Genomic DNA, 21,499 nt, shown 5'->3' on the forward strand with positions numbered 1-21,499 from the left:
AATTTTGGCCAAGGTAAATTGAGCCTGGGGACGCAGTGTGCTCAGTGTTTAAAATAAAAGGAAAGAATTTCACTGGGAATGAACAGCCACTGCTAAAAGTTTCCAGGTTCAGTGAGTGTAGTATGACAGAGTAGGACATTCTCCCCTACTATGCTGCATTTTATGCATGAAGATAATGCTTCCTTATACCCACAGTCAAATACACATCAGCAACACTCTGTGTCCTTTCACCCGGCTCCTTGGCAATTTGTTCAGTAAGGGCACATTTCAAGCTTTTCACATTCCGGCCATTTCTCATACGTGTAATTAATTTTCCTTTTCCTTCACCAAACCAAAAGTCTGGAGGAGTTTCAATTATTCATTTGGTTTTACAGCGTGACTTTTGTTTGCTGGTAGATTTCTTTAGATTTGACGCTAGCCATAGGAGAGCAAGGGCTAGGGACTATAAAGGCAGGCCTGGGAGATACTTCTCTGGATTTTGAGGTCACTAAAGCCTGGGATCTCAATCATCCCCACATGCAGGAAATCCAAACCCAGATCTGGTTCCAGACTGTACAAATAGCTCCTATAGGGTTGCCAATTTTCACACGGTAAATAAGCACCCCGACTTCCACAATAAGCCGAAAATCAGGCTAACCCCATTTCAAAACAAGGCCAAAACAAGCCAATTCCTAAGAACCCCAACACTCTGTGTGACTAGATCCCCCAGCGTGCCATCTGGGACTGTGGTGGGCCCACTGTGCACAACTGACTCTCTCTCTCTCCCCCCCACCCTTGCCCCTGCTTGCCCCCCCTTGCTGGGAGCTGACCAAAAAAAAAAGAAGCAACAAGCTACAACATGCAACAAGCTACAAGCCAAACAAGCAACAAGCCAAAAACTAGCCAACAAGCAACTCGCAAGCCAATTAAGCCAAAAACAAGCCCAATTTCTGCTTTTTTCTCGCAGGTTTGGCATATCTGGTTACAACAGACTGAACCAAGACTCCAGATCTGAGTTTTAAGGTGTTTGAAACTAGGATCCAGACCCATATTTTGCAGCTGGAGCCAAGCTCTAGTAGTGAATGGCATCAGGATATTTATCCTTGTGAGTTTCTAGGAGATATTTTTCATTCTTTAACTCTTAACAACCAGAGTAAGTAACGGCTGCAACAGCTGTCCAAGGGAATGGGTAAATCCATCCTCACTAGAAGTCGTTAAATGAAGACTGGGTCTCTTTCTAAATGATGTGCTCTATCTAGTTCAACCACAAGTTATTGGGCTCAATAGTCTCACTTAAATAGCAGGGAAGAATAATTTTCCTCCAGTGCAGGAAGTTACTGAGACATATCCCCTGGTGTGCATGATGTAGGAGGTCAGATGAGTTGATCATAGTGGTTCCTTCTGGCCTTTAAATCTATGAAAACAGCCATGGCCATACAGATCAATTTGGCTCATTTCTCACACAACTGGATATAAAGATACATCACTGCTGACCTCTCCCACATGCAAGCCTTATCAAACTTCAATTGCTTCCCATGCCTATGTCTTTTTAAAGTTAGTAGGAAACAGATAAGGAAAGGAGACAGAGAAGGCAAGAAAAGAACGCCTCCACGTTTGAACACAGTTGTAGCCACTGTTATTTCAAAAGTGGTGTGGCTAGGGTCTCAGAGAACAAACTTGTGCTAGTAAGGGTGGATTTGATGTTTGTGCAGATCTCTAAATATTTATGAATCTACGAAGCCAACAAAAGGTCTGTCCTCAACCATTTTGTTCCATACCCTTGGCCAAATCCAAAGACACTCTGAATGACATTTCTGAAACACGACTTTTAAGAGTCAAAATGTCAGCTACCACTGAAATAGCGACGTGGGAAAAGTTGCAATTCCGCTCCCCAATTCAACCAGCTGGACTCCTGAGCCCTTGGAACAAGCGCTGGTAGAAAAGTTTGTCATGGAATGGTTTTCCAGCAAAAAGTCAGTTTTGTCAAATCAAAACATTTTACGGGAATGTATAGATGCTGATTTTTCTCATTTCATTTCAATAAGAAAATTTCCTTTTGGCTATTATATTAAAATCTTAACTATAATACATACTATATAACGGTAACAAATACAATTTATATGGTATGAAATAATTTGACATATGTAGATATATAACAAATATGTATATATTATATTAAAAGTTCAAAAAGTCAAAAGAAAAATTTGTTTTTCATAGATATTTAGGTCAGAAGGGACCGTTATGATCATCTAGTCTGACCTCCTGCACAACGCAGGCCACAGAATTTCTACCCACCACTCCTACAAAAAACCTCACACCTATATCTGTGCTATTGAAGTCCTCAAATTGTAGTTTAAAGACTTCAAGGAGCAGAGAATCCTCCAGCAAGTGACCCGTGCCCCATGCTACAGAGGAAGGCGAAAAACCTCCTGGGCCTCTTCCAATCTGCCCTGGAGGAAAATTCCTTCCCGACCCCAAATATGGCCATCAGCTAAACCCTGAGCATATGGGCAAGAGTATGTATGTAGCCAGATACTACAGAAAATTATTTCCTGGGTAACTCGGATCCCATCACAATGTTTCTACCTTATCAAAATACAATTATTTGACCAAATCTTTTTTTTCTTTTTTTTTTTTTAAATGAATTTTCATTCTGTGGGAAGTTTCAGCTTTTTGTTCTGGTTCAGAAGGAATTTAAAACATTTTTTTATTATTATTTCCTGCAGAATGAAAATTCCAGTTTCTGACCAGCTCTTCCTGCAACTCAGTGACTTCCAACAACCCCATACTAATGATTTCAATGGGAATTGTGGGTCTCAGGATCTGGCCCATAACATTACTGAAGTTCAAAAGACTTAGCTGAATTTCTCTTTCCTGTTCATCTAATTTCACATCCCTTGGGAGTTCTCTGATGGCAGTCAAAGCTGACGGTCTGATACGTTCTCATTACCTTGCCCGAGCCTTGCGCCTGTTATAGCCTCCTGGGCGCTCCCGAAACCCAGCTCTCGGCAGACCACACTGGCTGAAATCAGGTTCCATTGATCGTCGCAAACAGTTCCCCATCCCCCATTCTTCAGCACTTCCACTCTGCCTTCTCCAATCTTGGCCCCGCCTTTCAGCCTGACCAACGGCTGCTGTAATACAAAAACCCAGGTGCAACGTCACTCTTTATGAACGAAACTGCCACAAGTAGCAATTATTTAGAATTCAAACTTTTGGCCTTGTTATAGCCATGCTGTTTACCAACTTGCTTATAAACTTGACTGCATGGGCCCAGACTTCCAGAAATGACCAACATGAGAACCTTAACGGGACCTGATTTTCATACAACATACACAAAAGCTGAGACACATGGAATCACTGGTCACTTCTGAAAATACAGAGCACTAGCCGAATGACCCCCTAATAACAGAACCGCTGCAACAGGGCTTCTCTCTGGTGTCCCACTACAGTTCCTCTAAAAAACGGTACCATTCCAGATGGACAGTCTATAGCAGGCAGCTGTCCAGGACGGCCAGGCTTAAGGAGACCCTGTGCGGTTACACTTACTCCAAGAGGGAGATGGTGGGAGAGAAAGGGAGGAGAGAAGTCCCCTTAAATGTATATTTTCATGCCTCAGGAAAGGGCTGGTCCCAAGAAATGGCTACGGTTCACGATGCACACATGTGGGTCTCCCCTTCCATAGTCCTAGTTCATGCAAAGGGATGGGGAACACAGTAGAGTAGAAGATGTGCTAGAATCTTATTCTCTGCTGTTCTGGTGCATGGGTTTGGGAGCAAAGAGGGCATAGGCACAAACCACCCTAGGCACAAACAGTTGGGAGACAGGATGCTGTTATAACATACAGGAACAGGCCTGGTGGCTCACAGATCAACCCTCACACCACGTCCCCAAGAGGGTGGAGTCGGAGGGTTGGGACCAGCGTCTATTCCCCCAGCCGGCTAGCCTGCTAGTCACCCACAGCAGCGTGTGCATGAGCACGTTGCAGTTGCCCAGAAGTAGGGTTGGCAATTTTGGTTTGGATGTATTCCTGGAAGTTTCATCGCATGACATCATCTTTAACTTAAGATTCAGCTTTGTCCTGGCGGCCCCAGGACAGCCCTGGCGGCCCCAGGACAGCCCTGGCGGCATGGCTGCCTTCCCCAGAAGGACGGCAAAGAATGTCAGTCAGACAGTGCATGGGCCTGCCTGTGGAATCCTGGCCTGGCAGCCAGGATTCCTGTGGCAGTGGGTGCATCGGGAGCGGCCCCTCCTGTGCCAATCAAGGCAGGATTTGGCCTGCATGCTGCAGACAGACACAAGGAGAGTCAGAATGAAATGAAAAACACATTCCTCAGATATACTCAGTACTAAGAGACAATAAACTGGTGCTGCTTCACTGAAGTCAATGAAGCTTCAGCAATTTACACCAGCGGAGGATTTGGTCCAGTGAGCCGATTTGGATAAGAACCTGGGGCCCCAAATCCCAGCGTGAACATCAGCTTTCATAAGAGCTGTAAAAAATATGTTAAACAAACCAAATACCATTGCATCATCCAAGTACACTGTGTCCATGCTTTCCCATAAGGCGGAGGAAATTGTCCCTTCCAGAAAGCTACAGATTAAGTAACTATTAACAGTGGAATAAATGCAGCCTTTTCACAAGTTGCATGGTAACATGCTGTCCCAGAACACTGATCCCAGCTGATTATACCTTAGAACTGGGCTGGGTCTATCCTTCAATCCTTATAAGCCCTGATCTTGCCCACAATGAGGCTGATAGGAGTTTTGCCCAAGGATCTCGACCGAAAAGAATGGTTTTTTCTTTTAAATCACACACAAGAAAGCTGAAGGTGCCTTTTGAGATAGTTGTAATTACATGTTTACTTGCCGTATGTTATTCAGTCACTAGAGGTCTCTGCTGTTTCAGACAGGGTGGGATCCCTGGAAATCAGGTGAGACAGAGCTGGAGCTCAAGCTAAGTAGAAGCCTGTTTGTCTGAAGATGTAATGGTTTCTTTAATAAATGTCACTTGTGTAAAACAGACTACGATTAATGCAAGAATCTCATGGTCAGAAAAAGGTTATAAAACTCTTCCTACAGTACTTCACAGGGATGTTGCGAGGCTCAATTGATTCAGTCTCCAAAGTACTTTGAGATTCCCCAGTTGAAGAGCTGTATTTTAAAGTATATGATAATATAGAAACCCACAGTAGCGCACCTGCCTCACACTTACGGAAGGAGAAAAATATCACAATTCCCCAAGAATACATTTGCTTCAAGTCCCTGCAATCTTATGAAAACAGACCATCGGTTCCATGCAGTAGCCCAGGAGGTATTCTACCACTGTCTGGTGAGCATCTCAGTAACCAGTTATGTTGCTGAGGTTTAAGGGCACAGAAATATTTAACTCAACAGAAGGTAACACCCAGTATAATTATAGCATGCAGTGCAAAAGACATGTCTGCAATCCTGACCGGGGGGGGGGGGGCGGAAGGGGGAATAAAAGCCAGTTAAAGCTGCGCAAGACAGCACAACGTCAGTCAAATACCTTTGGCTTTGAATCTGTAACTGCATGTCAGCATACAGACATCACACCATAGCCATGATTACATAGAACTTCTATTACTGAAGAATTACCATATACAGTTAAATGCCAAGGAAAGGGAAGAATGGTCTTGTGGTTAAGGCACTAGACTGGGAGTCAGGAGATCTGGGTATTATTCCTGGCTCTGCCACAGACTCCCTGTGTGACCTTGGGTAAGCCAGTTCAGCTCTGTGCCTCGGTTTCCCCATCTGCAAAATGAGAATTATTAATAATTCTTCCCTACTCACAGGGGAGTTCTGAAAAGAACTGTTAATGTTTGAGGTGCACAGATATTGTGGTGATGGCACCCTGCCAGAACCATTTTCACAGTTCTGATGACACTTTTCACTGAAGTTTAAACGAAAACCAAGTTGGGTGTTTGTGACGCTGAACATATTAAAGATTGTGAGGCGCTCAGATACTAGGGTAATAGAGGGCACAGAAAGTACCTTGGTTAGTTTTTTGACCTGCTGTAGAACCAGTGGTAATATTTTGGTTTTTTAAAATTCCACCAAACATTTTTCATCAAAATTTCAAATTTTGATTAGAAAAAGGGATGACACTTTCATGAAAATGACAGCTCATTTTTCAATCCATCCTATGAGCTCGCAATGCAGGAGGCAGAATCAGTCAGGAGACTGGGAATGGGATAATGAGTCTTTTACGGCTGGCTTGCTGGTTCAGATCCAGACCAGGATAGATTTAAAATTTTATTTTTAAACTCAGCACTGGGAGGATTAAAACCTTTTCCAGCTCTGCCCATTACCTTCCAAGGAGGGAGAGAAGCGGCTGGCGTTGCAGGTGGAGAATGAGTTACTGCTTTGGAGAGCCAGCCATAAATAAGTGAACAGTGACCTGAGCGAGGCCTGAGACCAAAGAACCTCCAGGGTTTAAAACTGGAGATGTACACAGTCCTCCAGGCCAGGCCCAGTTCAAGGACATCCAGAGCCTACAAGAATGCTTAAAGAATTAATTGGCGATTTGAACAGCTCAGAAGAAGAGTCATGGTTTACACAGCCTTTCACCTCTGAGGCCCAGATCCTGTAAACACTTGACCACACACGTGAATAACTCCAGGCATGTGAAGAGTCAATGGCCCAACTGAGATCAAGGCCTTAGTGTTGCAGGCCTCGAACAGACACATAGTACAAGACATTCCCTTCTTTAAAGACCTTATGAGCTAAACAAGCAAGATGGAAGAAGCATGGGAGCGGAACAGAAGCACAGAGAGGGGAAGTAACCTGCCAAAGGTTACAGTAAGTCAGCGGCGGAGATGGGAATTGAATCCATGTCTCCTGACACCCATTTTAGTGATCTATTGACTAGGCCAAGCTGACACATTTCCCCAGCACTAAATCCCCTTAAAATTCAAACAAGCACTTGTGCTAGGATCTTCTGTCACTCAACGGTATTTGTCAGTAGAAGATACCAAATAGCCAAGATGTTGGATTATGTACAAGATCTATAGTGAGACACTAACCAGAAGAGTCTAAATAACTGCGAACCAGCAAGCCCAGCAGCAACCAGGCAACTGTTCAACTGGCTTCAACAGAACAACTCAAAACAAAGCTGTGACATATGTATTTTCTTCCTACTTGCTTGTTGCCCTGCCAACTTCGGCGCGAAACGAACCCCACAACATCCTGAGCCAACCATCATCCCGAGTTAGAACAGCAGCGAGGTTGGAAGATGGACGCCCAACCCAATCTATGTGCTGGGACGCTCACGGTAAAGAGAGCTCTGCTGGTGGAGGGGAAGGGAATTAAGAACCGCAAGGCAGGTAGTTTAGTTTTTAAGGCACTGGGAGTGGGACTCAGCGGGTTTGGGTTCCATTTCTACATCTGCCACTGATGCCATCGGGGAAATGGCTTAGACACGCCTGCACTGCAATCCCAGGGTTTGAGCGCAGCTTGTGGAGGCATAATGAGCTAGCGGTTCAAATATTTACCCAGGATTCTAGGTGGGCTCATACAGCCTGCGTTGGAACCTGTGCTCTCACAGTTCATCGTTCTGATCTAGCTAGATTAAAGCTAGCGTGGATATAGCTACACAAGCTGCGATCACACAGAGTTATTGCAATGTAGACATACGCTTATTAGTCTCACTGCGCCTCAGTTCCCAGTCTTCTCCCACCCTTTGTCTGTCTGGTCTATTTTGATCTTGCAACTAGCTCCATGAGGAGCCAGGCTGAAATCAATAGAGGAGTACCTATGCAGAACAATTTACAGACTGGAGCTTTCAATTGTCAGCTCCCCGAAGCAGGAGTTCTCTCTTATTATGTGTATGTACAGCACCTAGCACAATGCAGTCCTGATGTGGGGAGGGGGTCTCAAAACACTATTATAACTCAAATGATAACCAATAAATAAATTATTATTAGAAATGTTAAACCACAGGAAATAAATTACATCTCCCGCAAAAAACTAATTTTTTTTTCCTGGTCAAAATCGCATAGGAATTCAAACACATTCTTACAGTGCTATAGTTGGTTGAAGAACAAGGACAAAGTTGTCAAAACTCTTCCCCCCACTTTTTATTGTTTTAATTTTTGGCTGAAATTTGAAACGGATGAAATTTTTCATGGAGATTTCAAAACTCAAACGAATTTCATCCAGCTCTAACACCACCACAAATTATTCTGAATGAATGCAGAATAATCGACAGTCACACACAAACATTTTTGTCCTAACACAGTGCAACCCTGATCCTGCAAAGATGTACTCATATGCTTCAGCTTTACCCACTGTGAACAGCTCCACTAAGTGGATGGACCACTCAGTAGATAAAGCTATGCCCAAGGGTGAGTCTTTACAGGATTGGGGCCTGTCTTGTGTAAGGATAAAAATGTTTCCAATGGTAAACTACACTGCATTCATTCAGAATAATGTGTGTTATTGGAGCTGGATGAAATTAGTTTGATCTTTGAAATCTCCACATGTCCGATAGTTGATCGTATTTATGCAATTGAACACAAACCCGTAAAATCAACGCTCTTTCCAGTGGGATGGCTGGAGCGGTCTCCTTACCTCCTGCCTGAAGGCTTTTCGGAAGCCACTGTTGCTGCTGGGAGCAAAGGCACGCCCAGGGATGCAGCTCACCACGGCAGGCATCCCGTTTTCACAGGTGATATTCTTCTCGGCATCCACGCTGAGATGGTTGCCCAGTTTGCAGCTGGAGATGTGAGCTTCGTTGCCAGTGCAGTCCATGGAGTAAGCCCAGTAATTTTGCTTCCTCTTGCTGGCAAACATCCTGAAAGAAAAAGGAAATCAGACAGCTAGTGAAATCATTCAAAACCACTCAAAGGAAATCATTCTCTGCACAGCCAGCCTGTGGAACTCCCTGTCACAAGAAGTTGTTGAGACAAGTATTACAACTGGAACTTTAAAAGAACCCTGGATTAATTGAAGACTACTGCTAAATCTCAAGCAAAATGGATTAGTACAGAAATTTTCCTATCTTTCCCATGTTGCATCTGCTTCCCGAAGCCAGACAGGGAAGCTGAGAGCAGGGTGATACAGGCTTTATTTACACTCAGAAGTTGCACTGGTTTAGCTACATTTAAAAAGAATTCGTTTACTGAAGTTAAGATTGACTAACTACAGATCCACTTGCTTGTGTAATGACCCTTTGCTTAGTTTGTCACCAAGGACTGATCTCAGGTCTGAAGTTCAGACCTCTGCCACTTGAGTGAAAGGACTAAGTCCATGAGCTGGGAACAGCAGCAGGAGACTATCCTCTCTCTGGATCAGTCACCCAAAGGGACGCAGACACACTTGTGCAATTCTACTTGCATCACACACTACACATGCATAAATCGACACTTTGCACAAAATGCAGGGATTTTTTTTTTTTTTTTGGCATATGCAAACTGGTGCAGTGCAAACAAAGCTGGTGCATTGTTGCAGGCCCTGTGAAAATGTGGCCCTTGACATAGCTATTATCCCGGTAAATTAGCTGGGTGGAAGATGGCAAACTGGAGATAAAGCAAGGGCTCTCCAACGCTTCTCGGAGCTGCAGCGTTAACAGCCTCGAGCCTAAGGAGAACTTCCGAGAGTGAAAGCGACTCTCCTTATGACACGTTTACAGAAAAGGAGATTGGCAGGAGATTCCACATCTTGCTCCCAAATTGGATCGCTCATCAGGAATGACTCCAGCGACTGGGGAGTGGAGAAGAGATAAGCCCATGGGGGAAAAAAAACAAAACAAAAAAAGACAAAAAACTGTTCAACTTCCTCCTGACCAAAAACACAAGGCTGTCTTATGGCTGCAACTGAGCTAAAATGGTTGGTTGGTTGGTTGGAATGAATGACATCTACCACCACCAGAGGGGAGATTCTGCAAATTAAGTTAATCAAAATCCAAAGGAGCCAAAACACAACTGTAATCTTGAAGTGTCTTTACAAGAGCCCACATGTGGCACTATTCCAGAGTGAGTAGCAAAGGAGTGACAGTGATCTGAAAGGTAGCTAGGAGAGTGCAATTAAGGTGGATAAAGCGCTAAGAAACGAAGCTAAGATTTTGATTAATTGTAGCATTGATAAAAGAAAGCCAAAATGGGGTGAGGGCTTCTGAACAGTTCAGGGAGCTGGTAGAGAGAGTCTTTTCTGCTCGCTAGGTTGTTGGTGTTAATCCAGCCTAGATCGGAAGCGACTGAAAGCTGTTCCCATCTGATGACCACTCAGAGGAGCCACGTGAAATAGGATCTCAGTCCATTTCCCAGTGGGCAGCTGTCCAAAAGGACAATCCACCATTCAGCAGTTGGTTCAAATTGCTCATCCTTGTTGTCAGTCTCAGCAGAGGTGTCTAGGCTGCAATGGCTCCTTGATACGGAGCGGTCACGTTCCTAGAGCCAGATCCTTCCGGATCATCACGGAGCCGTGCAGGGGAAACATGTCAGTCTTGTACATAAAGGCCTCCAAGGCGGTCAAACCAAAAATAAAATCTTTCCCCACCACTAAATTTAGCCCCAAAACTGATAGACAATTAATTTAAAAGTCAAACTGATAGAAACCCAGGACAAAATCAGTCAAGCCTTGTTTGGTTTTCGGAGGCAGGGGTGATAGCAAAACTTCGAAATTTCATTGAAATTACAAAAATTAAAATAAAAAACCTTTCAAACAGCTCTATTCCACCATCCATCTCCACCCCCAACTAAGTCTCCCTGGCACAAGTTTAAAAGGGAGTCACCAGCTAGAGCACAAAAGTAACAAAATCAACATCCTGTTTAGAAACAAACACGCACAGCAGGCCGATCAGGGGAGATAAGGAAACACAGCTGATAGGTTTGGGCCAGCCTTTCCATAACAGGAACATCCAGTTCCACTTTAGACTGAAGCTTGGGATTGAAAGGCAGCGAGAGTTGGGTGCCTAACTCCCTTAGGCATCTAAAAATCCCAGCAGAAGTGACACCAAAGTTAATAACTGATCACTTTGGAATGCAAACAAGGGGCCAGATTCTGTAGTCAGTCATACCACGGTAAAAATCGAGAATAAAACTGACTTCAGTGAACATTGACTTCATTGACGTTACTCCGGACAGTATAATGTCGATCAGAATCTGGCCCTACATTGAGACATTTGTACTCATGAGGGCCGGCTGTTCTGGCCTCAGTTTTTTTTGTTGGTGTATTAGAAAAATGCAAGCATTATAAGCATGTGCACGGGAAACCCTTGACCTGCCACACACGTGCAAAGAGTTACATTAATTTTGCAAGCAGGCAAAGGACGTGGGTCTGCCTTATAATAGCATATGAAGGGATGTCTTATAGCAAATAATGATCTCATTCCCAAGGAATTTCTTGAGGTATTTACATTAATAGCTCTTGGTAAACTGGTTATTAATACCCAGGAAATGCCCTGGGCTTCTTGTCAGCTCACCTCCCTTGACAGATTCTGGATTTTCAAAGGTTGTAGAGTAAAGTTTACTTTACAGTTCCCTAGGCTACCCAATAGGCTATTGAAGACTATCTGGCACTGATGATACAGAAAGGACCCTATCCAAACTTCACTGGCATAAATCAGGAGTAACTCTACCAAAGCCAAAGGGATATGAATAAAGATTCAGGTCCTGAGAGTTTAAGAGACATAATCAACTGAGTGTGTTTTAATGGGTCATTAAAAACTGATCTTCACCATCCACTGAACTGTCTCTCTATCAGCTGTAATGGAAACAACACAAGTATGAGGGAAGTCTCAAGATTCAGCTGAGAGCAATCCTGCTTTGTTAGGAATGGTGTGAGAGGGGGCAAGGGTCCACATAAACGGCTTTCATTGCAGAAGAGCATAAACCATTGGCTACAGCCAGCTAAAGTCACTGGGGAAAATTCCTCCATGGTAATAATGAACAGAACCGATTATTTTGGCCACCTGCTGTAGGTAAGCATGGAGCATCCTCGGGAATTTATGGGGAGCTAATCCTGTCCTCAGATGGATTAACAGGAAAAAATCAATCAAATACTCTCCCCTCGGATTCAGTGGGCCTGAGACACCGGTTTCTGGCTCTGCTGAAAGACAGAATCTCCTCCCCTGACTAACTTTCCCCGGGGCAGGCATCTGCACAAGTTAGCAAGTATCCTTTCTCCAGCCTTGCGCAGCAGGGTAGAGGAGCTGCCAGATCTGTTGCCTTCTGCCTACTGGGGATCTTTCTTTCCCAGCAAAAACCAGCAGAGGTTTATTCTCCAGAGAGGGGCGCAATGCATTACCCCATAAATTCAAACACAGGTTTATGATCTTATGATTTTAAGGTTGAGGGCAGCTCTCAACCACAGATGAGAAAGGAATGGTTTGATGTGAATACAGGTCAGAAAGGCAGGAACTCCCGAGTTCTATTCCCAGCTCTTATACTCTCTTGACCATCTTGGACTGAGCTCCTGCTCAGTCCAGTGAGAGTTGCAGAGGTTCAGGATATCCGAACATAAACCTATCTTCCCTCAATTTGCCCACCTGTAAAATGGAACTAATACTGTTCCCCTTCCACCACCAGAACAGGGGTTTGGGAGATGAATTTATGAAAGCTCTTAAATAAATAGCTTTGAAGGAGCAACAGAAGCATAGAAAATGTACTGAGGTTTGTTTAACAGAAATTGTGCCATCAAATGGAGAAGCTAAGTTATATTGAGGAATAAAATTTTGGCAGCAAGAGATGATGAGCTAAGTTGTTTTCTTTCAAGCAGGATCTATCCGCAAACTATTTCACCTCCCACCATGGTGCAGAAGCAAAGCCGAATATCTGCTAGCTCAGCCCGCCAAGCTGCAGTTAGCAGGAAAGGGGATTACTGTGGGTCTAGAAGGGGGTGTTTGCAATCCCTAACCTGCAGTATTATGAAGCCGGTTTAGAAACCGGATCTGAAATCCGGTTACCCAGCTGCGGGATAACAGTGTGAAGGGTTTCAGTCTCGGGAAAAGGCTAGTTACAAATTATGCCACGCGAAGCCTGAGACATGAGAAAAACTCTACAGGGCTTGATACTCAGTTGAGAAAGAGGCTCATTCAACATAACCAGGGAGGGATGAAATCTTTCCTTCCACAAACCACTATGCAATAGGACTCAAAGGTGGGCAGAATAAGCTACAGCAGGGGTCGGCAACCTTTGAGAAGTGGCGTGCCAAGTCTTCATTAATTTAAGGTTTCGCGTGCCAGTAATAAATTTTACATTTACAGGGGCCCTCCCGACGGAACCCCAGACTAGCAGCAGGCTGAGCGGGGCAGGCAGCCAGGACTCCGGCTGGCAGGGGCCGGCAGACAGAACCCCAGCCCGGCAGCACGGGCGGCAGACAGAACCCCAGCCCGGCAGCGAGCTGAGCCGCTCAGCCTGCTGCCAGTCTGGGGTCCCGGCTGCCAACCCTGCTCATCCCGCTGCCAGCCCGGGGTTCCATCCATCCAGGCCAGCAGCAGACTGAGCGGGGCTAGGGGCCGGGACCCTGGCTGGCAGCAGAATGCCACTGAAGATCAGCTTGCATGCCGCCTTTGGCACGCATGCCACAGGTTGCCGACCCTTGAGCTACAGAAAGGAGGATGAGCCCTGGATTTGCAGGATATCACAGATGACCTGGATTTCTGAGCAGGACTTTAGAGTGATCGAAGCAGAAACTACCCCTGAAGACACTAGCCCTGATTTTACAAGGCCCACGGGGCTGGACACTTGGAGTTTTACTTAGTCCTGGCAGGCCACTATTCAATACAGCTTTGCCCTAATAAGGAGTCTTAATGCATTAAATGCAGGGTTCCAGTAACTTTGGGCACACACGCCATGCCATGGGAAGGGAAACAATTCTTTTAGATGTGACAATCCAATAAAACTGTCAGTCTGATAGATCTGTACTTAGGAAAAGTACAAAACACAATTCAAACGTCTCCTCCCTTTGGCACAATCACACCCCAGGCTGTTCCAACACTGTGGAAAATATTCAACACATTTTCCAAATATCTTTATTTGGGTGTCAACAGTTCATATACCAGTTCTCCCTTTTACCTGTAGATAGGCCTGAAACAGATACAAGGGGGAGACTGCAGGGGAACAGGCGCCAGGTTCTCAGCCAGTGACTTACTGTGTGACTTTAGAACAGTCACGCAGAGGCTGGTATTTAGAGTATCCACAACTCAAAGTGTGATACCCAGCACCTCTGAAAATTAGGCTCAATCTCTCTGCCTTATTTTTCTCCCATCTGTAAAATCGGGTTAATGATGCGGTATTATTTATTTTTCTATGCACTAGAAATATGCAAAAATCCCTGATCTGAATATCCTAATCCACACACACACACCCGTATACCCAGTATATATCTATACAGACAGAGCATACTTTATCCCATCCATAACTGTGCACCTGCACACAAGATTCAGCTTACAAGGCTTCAAGGTAAATAACCCCATCCTTAATAGATAACATATGGAAAGATACTACATGTACCTAGAAACACGACCCTCACCTCAGAGAGACCAAAGGCATCTTGGTGGACATGATGCACACAGAATCATAGAATTGTAGGGCTGAACGGGACCTCAAGAGGTCATCTCGGCCAACGGTTCTCAAACTGTGGGTTGGGACCCCAAAGTGGGTTGCGACCCAGTTTTAATGGGGTCTCCAGGGCTGGTGTTAGACTGGCTGGAGTCCGGGGCCAAAGTTGAAGTCAAAGACCGAGCCTCACCTCCCAGGGCCAAACCCTGAGCCCCACCACCCAGGGTCAGGCTTTGGCTTCAGTCCTGGGTGGTGGGGCTCAGGTTACAGGCCCCCTGCCTGGGGTGGTGAGGCTCAGACTTTAGCCCCCGGCCCGGGGCGGGAGGGTTTGGGTTTTGGCAGGGCTCGGGTGGGCTCTGGCTTTGGTCCCCCCTCCTGGGGTCATGTAGTAATTTTTGTTGTCAGAAGGGAATCGCAGTGCAACAAAGTTAGAGAACCCCTGCTCTAAGTCCATCCCCCCATGCTGAGGAAGCATTAAGTATACCTAGCCCATCCCTGACAGGTGCTTGTCTAACCCGTTCTTAAAAACCTCCAATGATGGGGATTCCACACACTCCCTAGGTAACCCTGTTCCAGTGCTTAACTATCCTTTAGTTAGGAAAAGCTTTCCAATATCTAGCCTAAATCTCCCTGGCACAAGGGATGAAGGAAAGTTACCAAGGAAAGTTGGGATGAAGGAATGTTGATGAAGGAAAGTTACCAAGCCATCATTTAGGAAGTACAGTTGCTTCCAACCGTTAAAATGATACCATCCTTCTTGGAAACACCTCTAAGTGCAGAGCAGGAAGGATCTGCTTTGTCTTATTAGAGCGAATTGATTATGTGATTCTGATGTGCAGTGCAGGAGCACAACAACGACTGTGAGAGGAGGTATCTCTTTAGCTCAGGAAGGAAAACGGGCATGGATGGAAACATGTGTTCCTCTACTCCAATAGTCCAGAACAAAACATGAGACCACCTGGTAGCAATTACTACCTCACTGCTCGTATCCCTTAGACGCCGAAAAAAAAATTCTAGTTTGGGCATTTTATTTGTGTTGCTTTGCCGCTTTACAGTATTCCAACCCCAGGACCTTTTCCACCCTTCATCTTCATCTCACTAATGAGAAACATGAAACGCAGCCAGTCAACTCCAACAGGAACCTAGAGAAACAGCCCTCCTGTGAGCTAAAGGAACAAGCAGAAAAACGACAACTATTGCTTCTTATTAATAAAATCCTCCCCCACCAGCTTAGTCCCTGGTCCAGCTCCATAGATCACAGACTTGGGGGGAGAAACTGGATGATTTCTTAGCATACGCTATTTTGCAGCTGCCTTATTGTAAGCTGTAAAGAGCAAAATGTGTTTATGTTACTAGCTGGAGACAAAAACAAATCTGCAGCATGTTAGCTCGCAGGGGACAGTCAGAATTCCTGCTGGTTTTGTTCTGCATGCAGCCAAAAGGACACTGCATGCTTTTCCCCAGGGATCATAGAATCATAGGAGATTAGGGCTGGAAGAGAACTCAGGAGGTCATCTAGTCCAATCCCCTGCTCAAGGCAGGACCAACCCCATCTAAATCATCCCAGCCAGGGCTTTGTCAAGCCAGGCCTTAAAAACCTCTAAGGATGGAGATTCCACCACCTCCCGAGATAACCCATTCCAGTGCTTCACCACCCTCCTAGTGAAATAGTGTTTCCCAATATCCAACCTAAACCTCCCCCACTGCAACTTGAGACCATTGCTCCCTGTTCTGTCATCTGCCACCACTGAGAATAGCCGAGCTCCATCCACTTTGGAACCCCCCTTCAGGTAGTTGAAGGCTGATATCAAATCCCCCCTCGCTCTTCTCTCTGCAGACTAAATAACCCCCATTCTCTTCCCTCATTTTATGCCCTCCGTGGATATTGCAAGAAAGCGCACTATGAAGTAGCAGTAAAGCCCTGTTTACAGTAGGGACACTTGACCAACGTGCCACCATTGCTAACCTCATTTCCGATCCACGGGCAGCAGCCATGTTGGGAGGCCTAGCATAGACAGGCTACCGACATTTCAAGCAGTGTGTCATCTAACCCTGTTCACAGCAGGGCTAATTAACGTGCTGAATACAGGACGGCAGCCAGCAGCCTGGCTACTGAAGGGCTCCCAAAGCTGCTAACTCCAGTTGAGCTGAGCAGCGGGAGAATTATTGGGAAGTTTCTCCTAGCAACTGACTCACAATCCTTAAATTCAGTGAGTTGGCAGCCCAGACACCCAGGAACTATGGAGGGTGAGCCCAGGTGAGAGGCAAATGCCAGAGAAGCTTGGTAAACCCTGGGTAAACATTTTATCCGAGGTATGAAACCCTGAATTCTATGCAGTCGTGTGAATGAGGAATCTTGCGTTATGAAACAAAACAAGGACCCGGCTTACTGCAGTTCCAATCAGTTAAAACTGCCCTCGCTGCATGCACTGGCCATGATCCTACAACTGGATCTATGCAAAAGGACCTCTATGCCTGCTCAGGCTCTCTTTGAGGTTGATGGGCCACCATGAAGATCTAAGTGCAGGACTCAGACCGCAGTCATATACATATGTTACACACACACACACACACACACACAGAGCCCATGCCAGAAGAAACAAAGAAAGAATAGAACTATCTAGTAGTTGGAAATAGAAAGACTTAGTGAACCAAGCCCATCTTTTTATCTGACTTTAAACAGATACTACACTTTATCTCCTCCAAAAGGTTGGGCTCAAACTGGCCTCACGCACCCCTGGTTACAAAAGGAAGTGCCCTACATTTAAGATATTTACACAGAAGTAAAATCTGATCCACAGGAATGAAGCAACCAGCCGAGGTTTGCCCACTTCTAGGTCTCTGCTGTAATTTGAAATTTGCATTTTTGAACAAGGCCTGAGCGTTCGGGAAACACGACCAAGGCTTATAAAAAGATCCCCTCTTACTTGTAGACCTTGACATTGTATTTCCTCTCGCCCGGAAATCCAAACATGCCGCAGACGACTCGGGAATTCTTCGCGGTCCAGTGTTTGTCACAGATCTGCTTCCAGTTCCCTCCATCTTTCACCTCCACGTAACCCTCTGTAACAGGTACACGCCTGCGGTAGGTAGCAAGAATGGCTCGGATCCTTATGTCCTCCACCTGGATGTTCATGTTCTAAGGGTAAAAAGGGTATTTTAGGGATGCATTGTAGCAAGGCAACAGGTTCGAATGGTTAGCTCAGGGAACTGGAAGTCAGGGCACCTGGGTTCTCCACCTGACTTGTTTTCCAGCTGAATAAACTGACCCAGGGAAGACAAAGCGGCTTATGCAAAGTCAGCACAAGGAGTCCAGAAGGTCCTGTTCCCAACTCCCCCACTGACCTTCTGGGCAACCCTGGGAAAGTCATTTAATCTTTCAGTGTCTGTTTCTCCAGCTTACAAAAGCGATGATACTTTACCTACCTATGTACAGGACCTTAATGTGCCCGGACAAAAAACATCATATATATATATATATATATATATATGATGCAAAAAGTATTATGGCCGGATGGACCTTTACAAATAGGACATTTCTGGAGTTTCTAAAAAGATCCTTCACATGAGATTTTTGTTGTTTAAATAATATTTTTATTTTAGTCTACTTCATTTAACATCACCACCCTTGGCCATAGCAGAGCCATATTTTTATTTTCAGTTTTTCCAGCTTGCTTAAAAATGTCCTCTCCACTGAGCACCAGGGGAAACTTTACAAACGTCTGCACAATTGAAGATCCAACTGCAATGGTTCCCCCGCCCACTCTGTGCTTGCCAGCAACAGCTGCGTCGTTCCATACTGTGTTGCAGCATTTCGCATGCGGTAATGGGGAAAAAAGGTAGCTAATGTCTTTGCATTTTAGGTGTGACTTGCTTTGTGCCTTAACTCACATGCGTGGGCCTGAGCTAGGCGGATTTACACCAGCTGAGGATCTGCCCTCAGAAGCATAAAAAGTGAGCTGGGCCTGAAATTCATATAATCACAGCAATGTATTTGTGCATCACTTTCCTCACTATGGACCCCAGGTACCACAAGTACCCAAGGTCCCTGACGGGCTAGTACTCAGGTTGCTAGCCCATGCCCCTATGTCTACACTACTACTGTTACCCATGTTAACTAGATTAACATTAGCACATGTTACAATCACATCTTCAATTGCAGTGTAGACATACCCACAGTGACTTGCCCAGGGTCACACACAGGAGGTCCTGAGGCAGACAGGGAATTGAACCCAGATTTTTCAAGTCCCAAGCTAGCATGCAAGCCCCTGGGCTTTCCTTCCTCCCTCCTTTCATCCACCAAGAGCAGAAATCTTAAAAGTGGGTCTCTCCCATTGTTATTTGCGTGTACTCGCTGTTTGCTCAAACTGGATTTCTCCTTTAGATGAAATGCACTTGGGACAGGAGATGAGTCACAACGGCCACATGGAGTTAACATTTTGAGCCTGCGTGAGGGCAGGAATACTGTACAGCAGAACTCAGAAAATCCACTGTGGCAAGCAATTAAAAAGCTAATGGAAGTTTATATAAAACTTCAAGAAGTCCTTTTTCTTGTCAACAGTATAAAAAGTACATGGTTCCCAATGGTTACATCACAGCTGTGGAATTCTTCCTCTCCCCTCCCCAAGTTTAAACACTTAAACGTGAACAAAGCCCAGCACTTTAAAGGAACACGTGCTGTTTTGATCCACTGCGATCAATTAAAAATACAAGTTGCTAGAGGCAGGAAAGGTCACGTTTGGATTGCCTAGAAATGGAAGCTGCACATCTGCCCTGGATAGGAAGAATCCAGGGAGCCCGCATTTGGTTATGTGGTTGCCATGTGTAACTTGCTAAACTACAGGCCACGGGCCGGATCCTCACCTGCTGCAAACAGATGTTACTTCACCAAAGTCAATTGGCTGAGGCTCTGGCCTAGTGTGTTGAGAGGAGGGGACTCAGCCCAGATCCCTGCATTTGCTGGTGGGCTCTGCTACTGATTCACTCAGTAACCTCGGGCAACTCACTTAGACTGTATTTTTTCAAGCATCCATTCATTTTGATCCACTGGCTTGACAATGCCTAGGCATTGATCTTACAGAGGTGTTGACCTCTTGTTGCTCCCATTAACTTAAACTGCAGTTGTGGGCGCTTAACATTCAACCGTACTGTGTCTCAAAGGGGGCACTCAAAACCAGGGGTCACTTTTAAAAAATTTGGCCTACACCTCTCGTTATTTATGTAGTGTATTACAGTAGCACCAAAGAGCCCAGGTCATGTACCAGGACCCCATTATGCTAGGTGCTATACAACCACAGAACAAAACACAGTCCCTGCTCCAAATTGCTTATCTTCTCTCTGCCTCAGTGTACCCCCCTTTAAAATAGGGCTAACACTATTTAAATAGCCAGAGTACCTGAAATAGGTCCCTTTGAAAATCCCAGCTCATAGGGCACTAGGGCCTTTTTCCTGTGCACCTCAATGCAAGAGCACAGGATCCTTATTGCAAAGTAGAAGGTGATAGCAAGACTATATATTTGTGTGGCTCTTTCAGCACAAATCTGGAAAACTCATTTGCACCATGAGGCCCCCTCCTCCCTGTTAGGATCTGGTAGAGTCTCCTGAAACACTGCACAGCTTCATATCGTCCTGGCAGGGAGTATTAGAACTTTGTTGTGTCTCCAAAGGCTGGATTTGAAATCTAGACTCTCTTTTTGCAGTCCATCTTATAAAAGCCTCCCGACTCTTAACCTTGAAGATGGATACATTGCCAAGGAGCAGGTTTACCTGTAGATACAGGTGATAGAAAGGCATTTCCAGAGAGGAAACCTCATTTCTTACCCACTGAGATTTCACGAGGAGCGGCCAAGATCCTTTGGCCGAGTGTTTCTTGCAGCAAACGCCCGGCCAGAGCTTTGCCAAGGGAGTACTCAGCCCTTAAAGTCAGTCAGTATAGGGTGTATTTATGGAGCACTTCCTGAAATGGTCTCCTGATGTCAAGCCAGTGTTCAGAATCATTTACGTTAGCTACATAATGAAGACAAGAGCCCATTTCAAAATGGGTTGGGGAGGATTTGCCCATATCAGATTTTGACCATTTACCATTATATTAGTGGGGAGGGGAGGCAGTCGGGACAAAGAAAGGTTGAATACAGAGGAAGCGCCATTGCTTGAGCTATTTTTTTAAGGTCAGGCTTGACAAAGCCCTGGCTGGGATGATTTAACTGGGAATTGGTCCTGCTTTGAGCAGGGGGTTGGACTAGATGACCTTCTGGGGTCCCTTCCAACCCTGATATTCTATGATTCTATTGAGGCAGCATCACGGCCCAGTGGATAGGCCAGACGGGATGATCTAGTCCCATCTGACCCAGTGAGTGACCTTGGACATATCTACAAAAAAAGCCCATCTGTAAAATAAGGGATACAATGTCATCATGCCCCTTTGTAACAGGCTTTGATATCTAGGGACAAAAAGTTTTATATAAAATCTAGTACAGGTTATTATTTAAGGGGGAGATTTTCAAAAGGCACAAGGGGTAGGGAGGCATCCCATTCCAATTGGTGCGAGGTGTCTAAATCCCTCAGATCTTGTTTGGAAAAAATCAGAGCCTAAAACTGTACTGGGAAAAGCACTTGAGATCATAAGAGCCGTGGGAGCAATCTGCACTGGCAGCAGGGAAAGTGGACTAGGTAGCCTAATGGAACTTCTCCATCTATAAACAGGGTTCAAAAAAGAACTAGGTAATTCATGGAGAGTAGGTCCATCAATGGCTAGTAGCCAGGATGGCCAGGGATGATGTCCCTAGCCACTGTTTGCCAGAAGCTGGGAATGGGTGACAGGGGATGGATCACTTGCTGATTCCCTGTTCTGTTCATTCCCTCTGGGGCCCTGGCACTGGCCACTGTCGGAAGACAGGACACTGGGCTAGATGGACCTTCGGTCTGACCCAGTCTGGCCGCTCTTATGTTTTTATGACTGTAGAGCACATCTACCCCATACGGCTCTATTAGCAAGTTAT

General features: G+C 45.3%; 1 protein-coding gene across 5 annotated transcripts in view; it reads right to left on the reverse strand.

Moving 5' to 3' along the window:
- LOXL2 (lysyl oxidase like 2) overlaps positions 1–21,499 on the reverse strand; it is a 97,279-nt gene that overhangs the window by 26,179 nt on the left and 49,601 nt on the right. For all 5 annotated transcript variants that reach the window (XM_073324947.1, XM_073324949.1, XM_073324951.1 and 2 more), the window contains 3 exons: positions 17,429–17,640; positions 8,572–8,794; positions 2,930–3,113 (listed from right to left, as the gene is read on the reverse strand). In XM_073324947.1, coding sequence (XP_073181048.1) covers positions 2,930–3,113; positions 8,572–8,794; positions 17,429–17,640 — 619 coding nt within the window. The remainder of the gene's footprint in view (positions 1–2,929; positions 3,114–8,571; positions 8,795–17,428; positions 17,641–21,499) is intronic.

Source organism: Lepidochelys kempii, chromosome 26 (genome assembly GCF_965140265.1).
Source record: "Lepidochelys kempii isolate rLepKem1 chromosome 26, rLepKem1.hap2, whole genome shotgun sequence".
NCBI classification, from domain to species: domain Eukaryota; kingdom Metazoa; phylum Chordata; order Testudines; family Cheloniidae; genus Lepidochelys; species Lepidochelys kempii.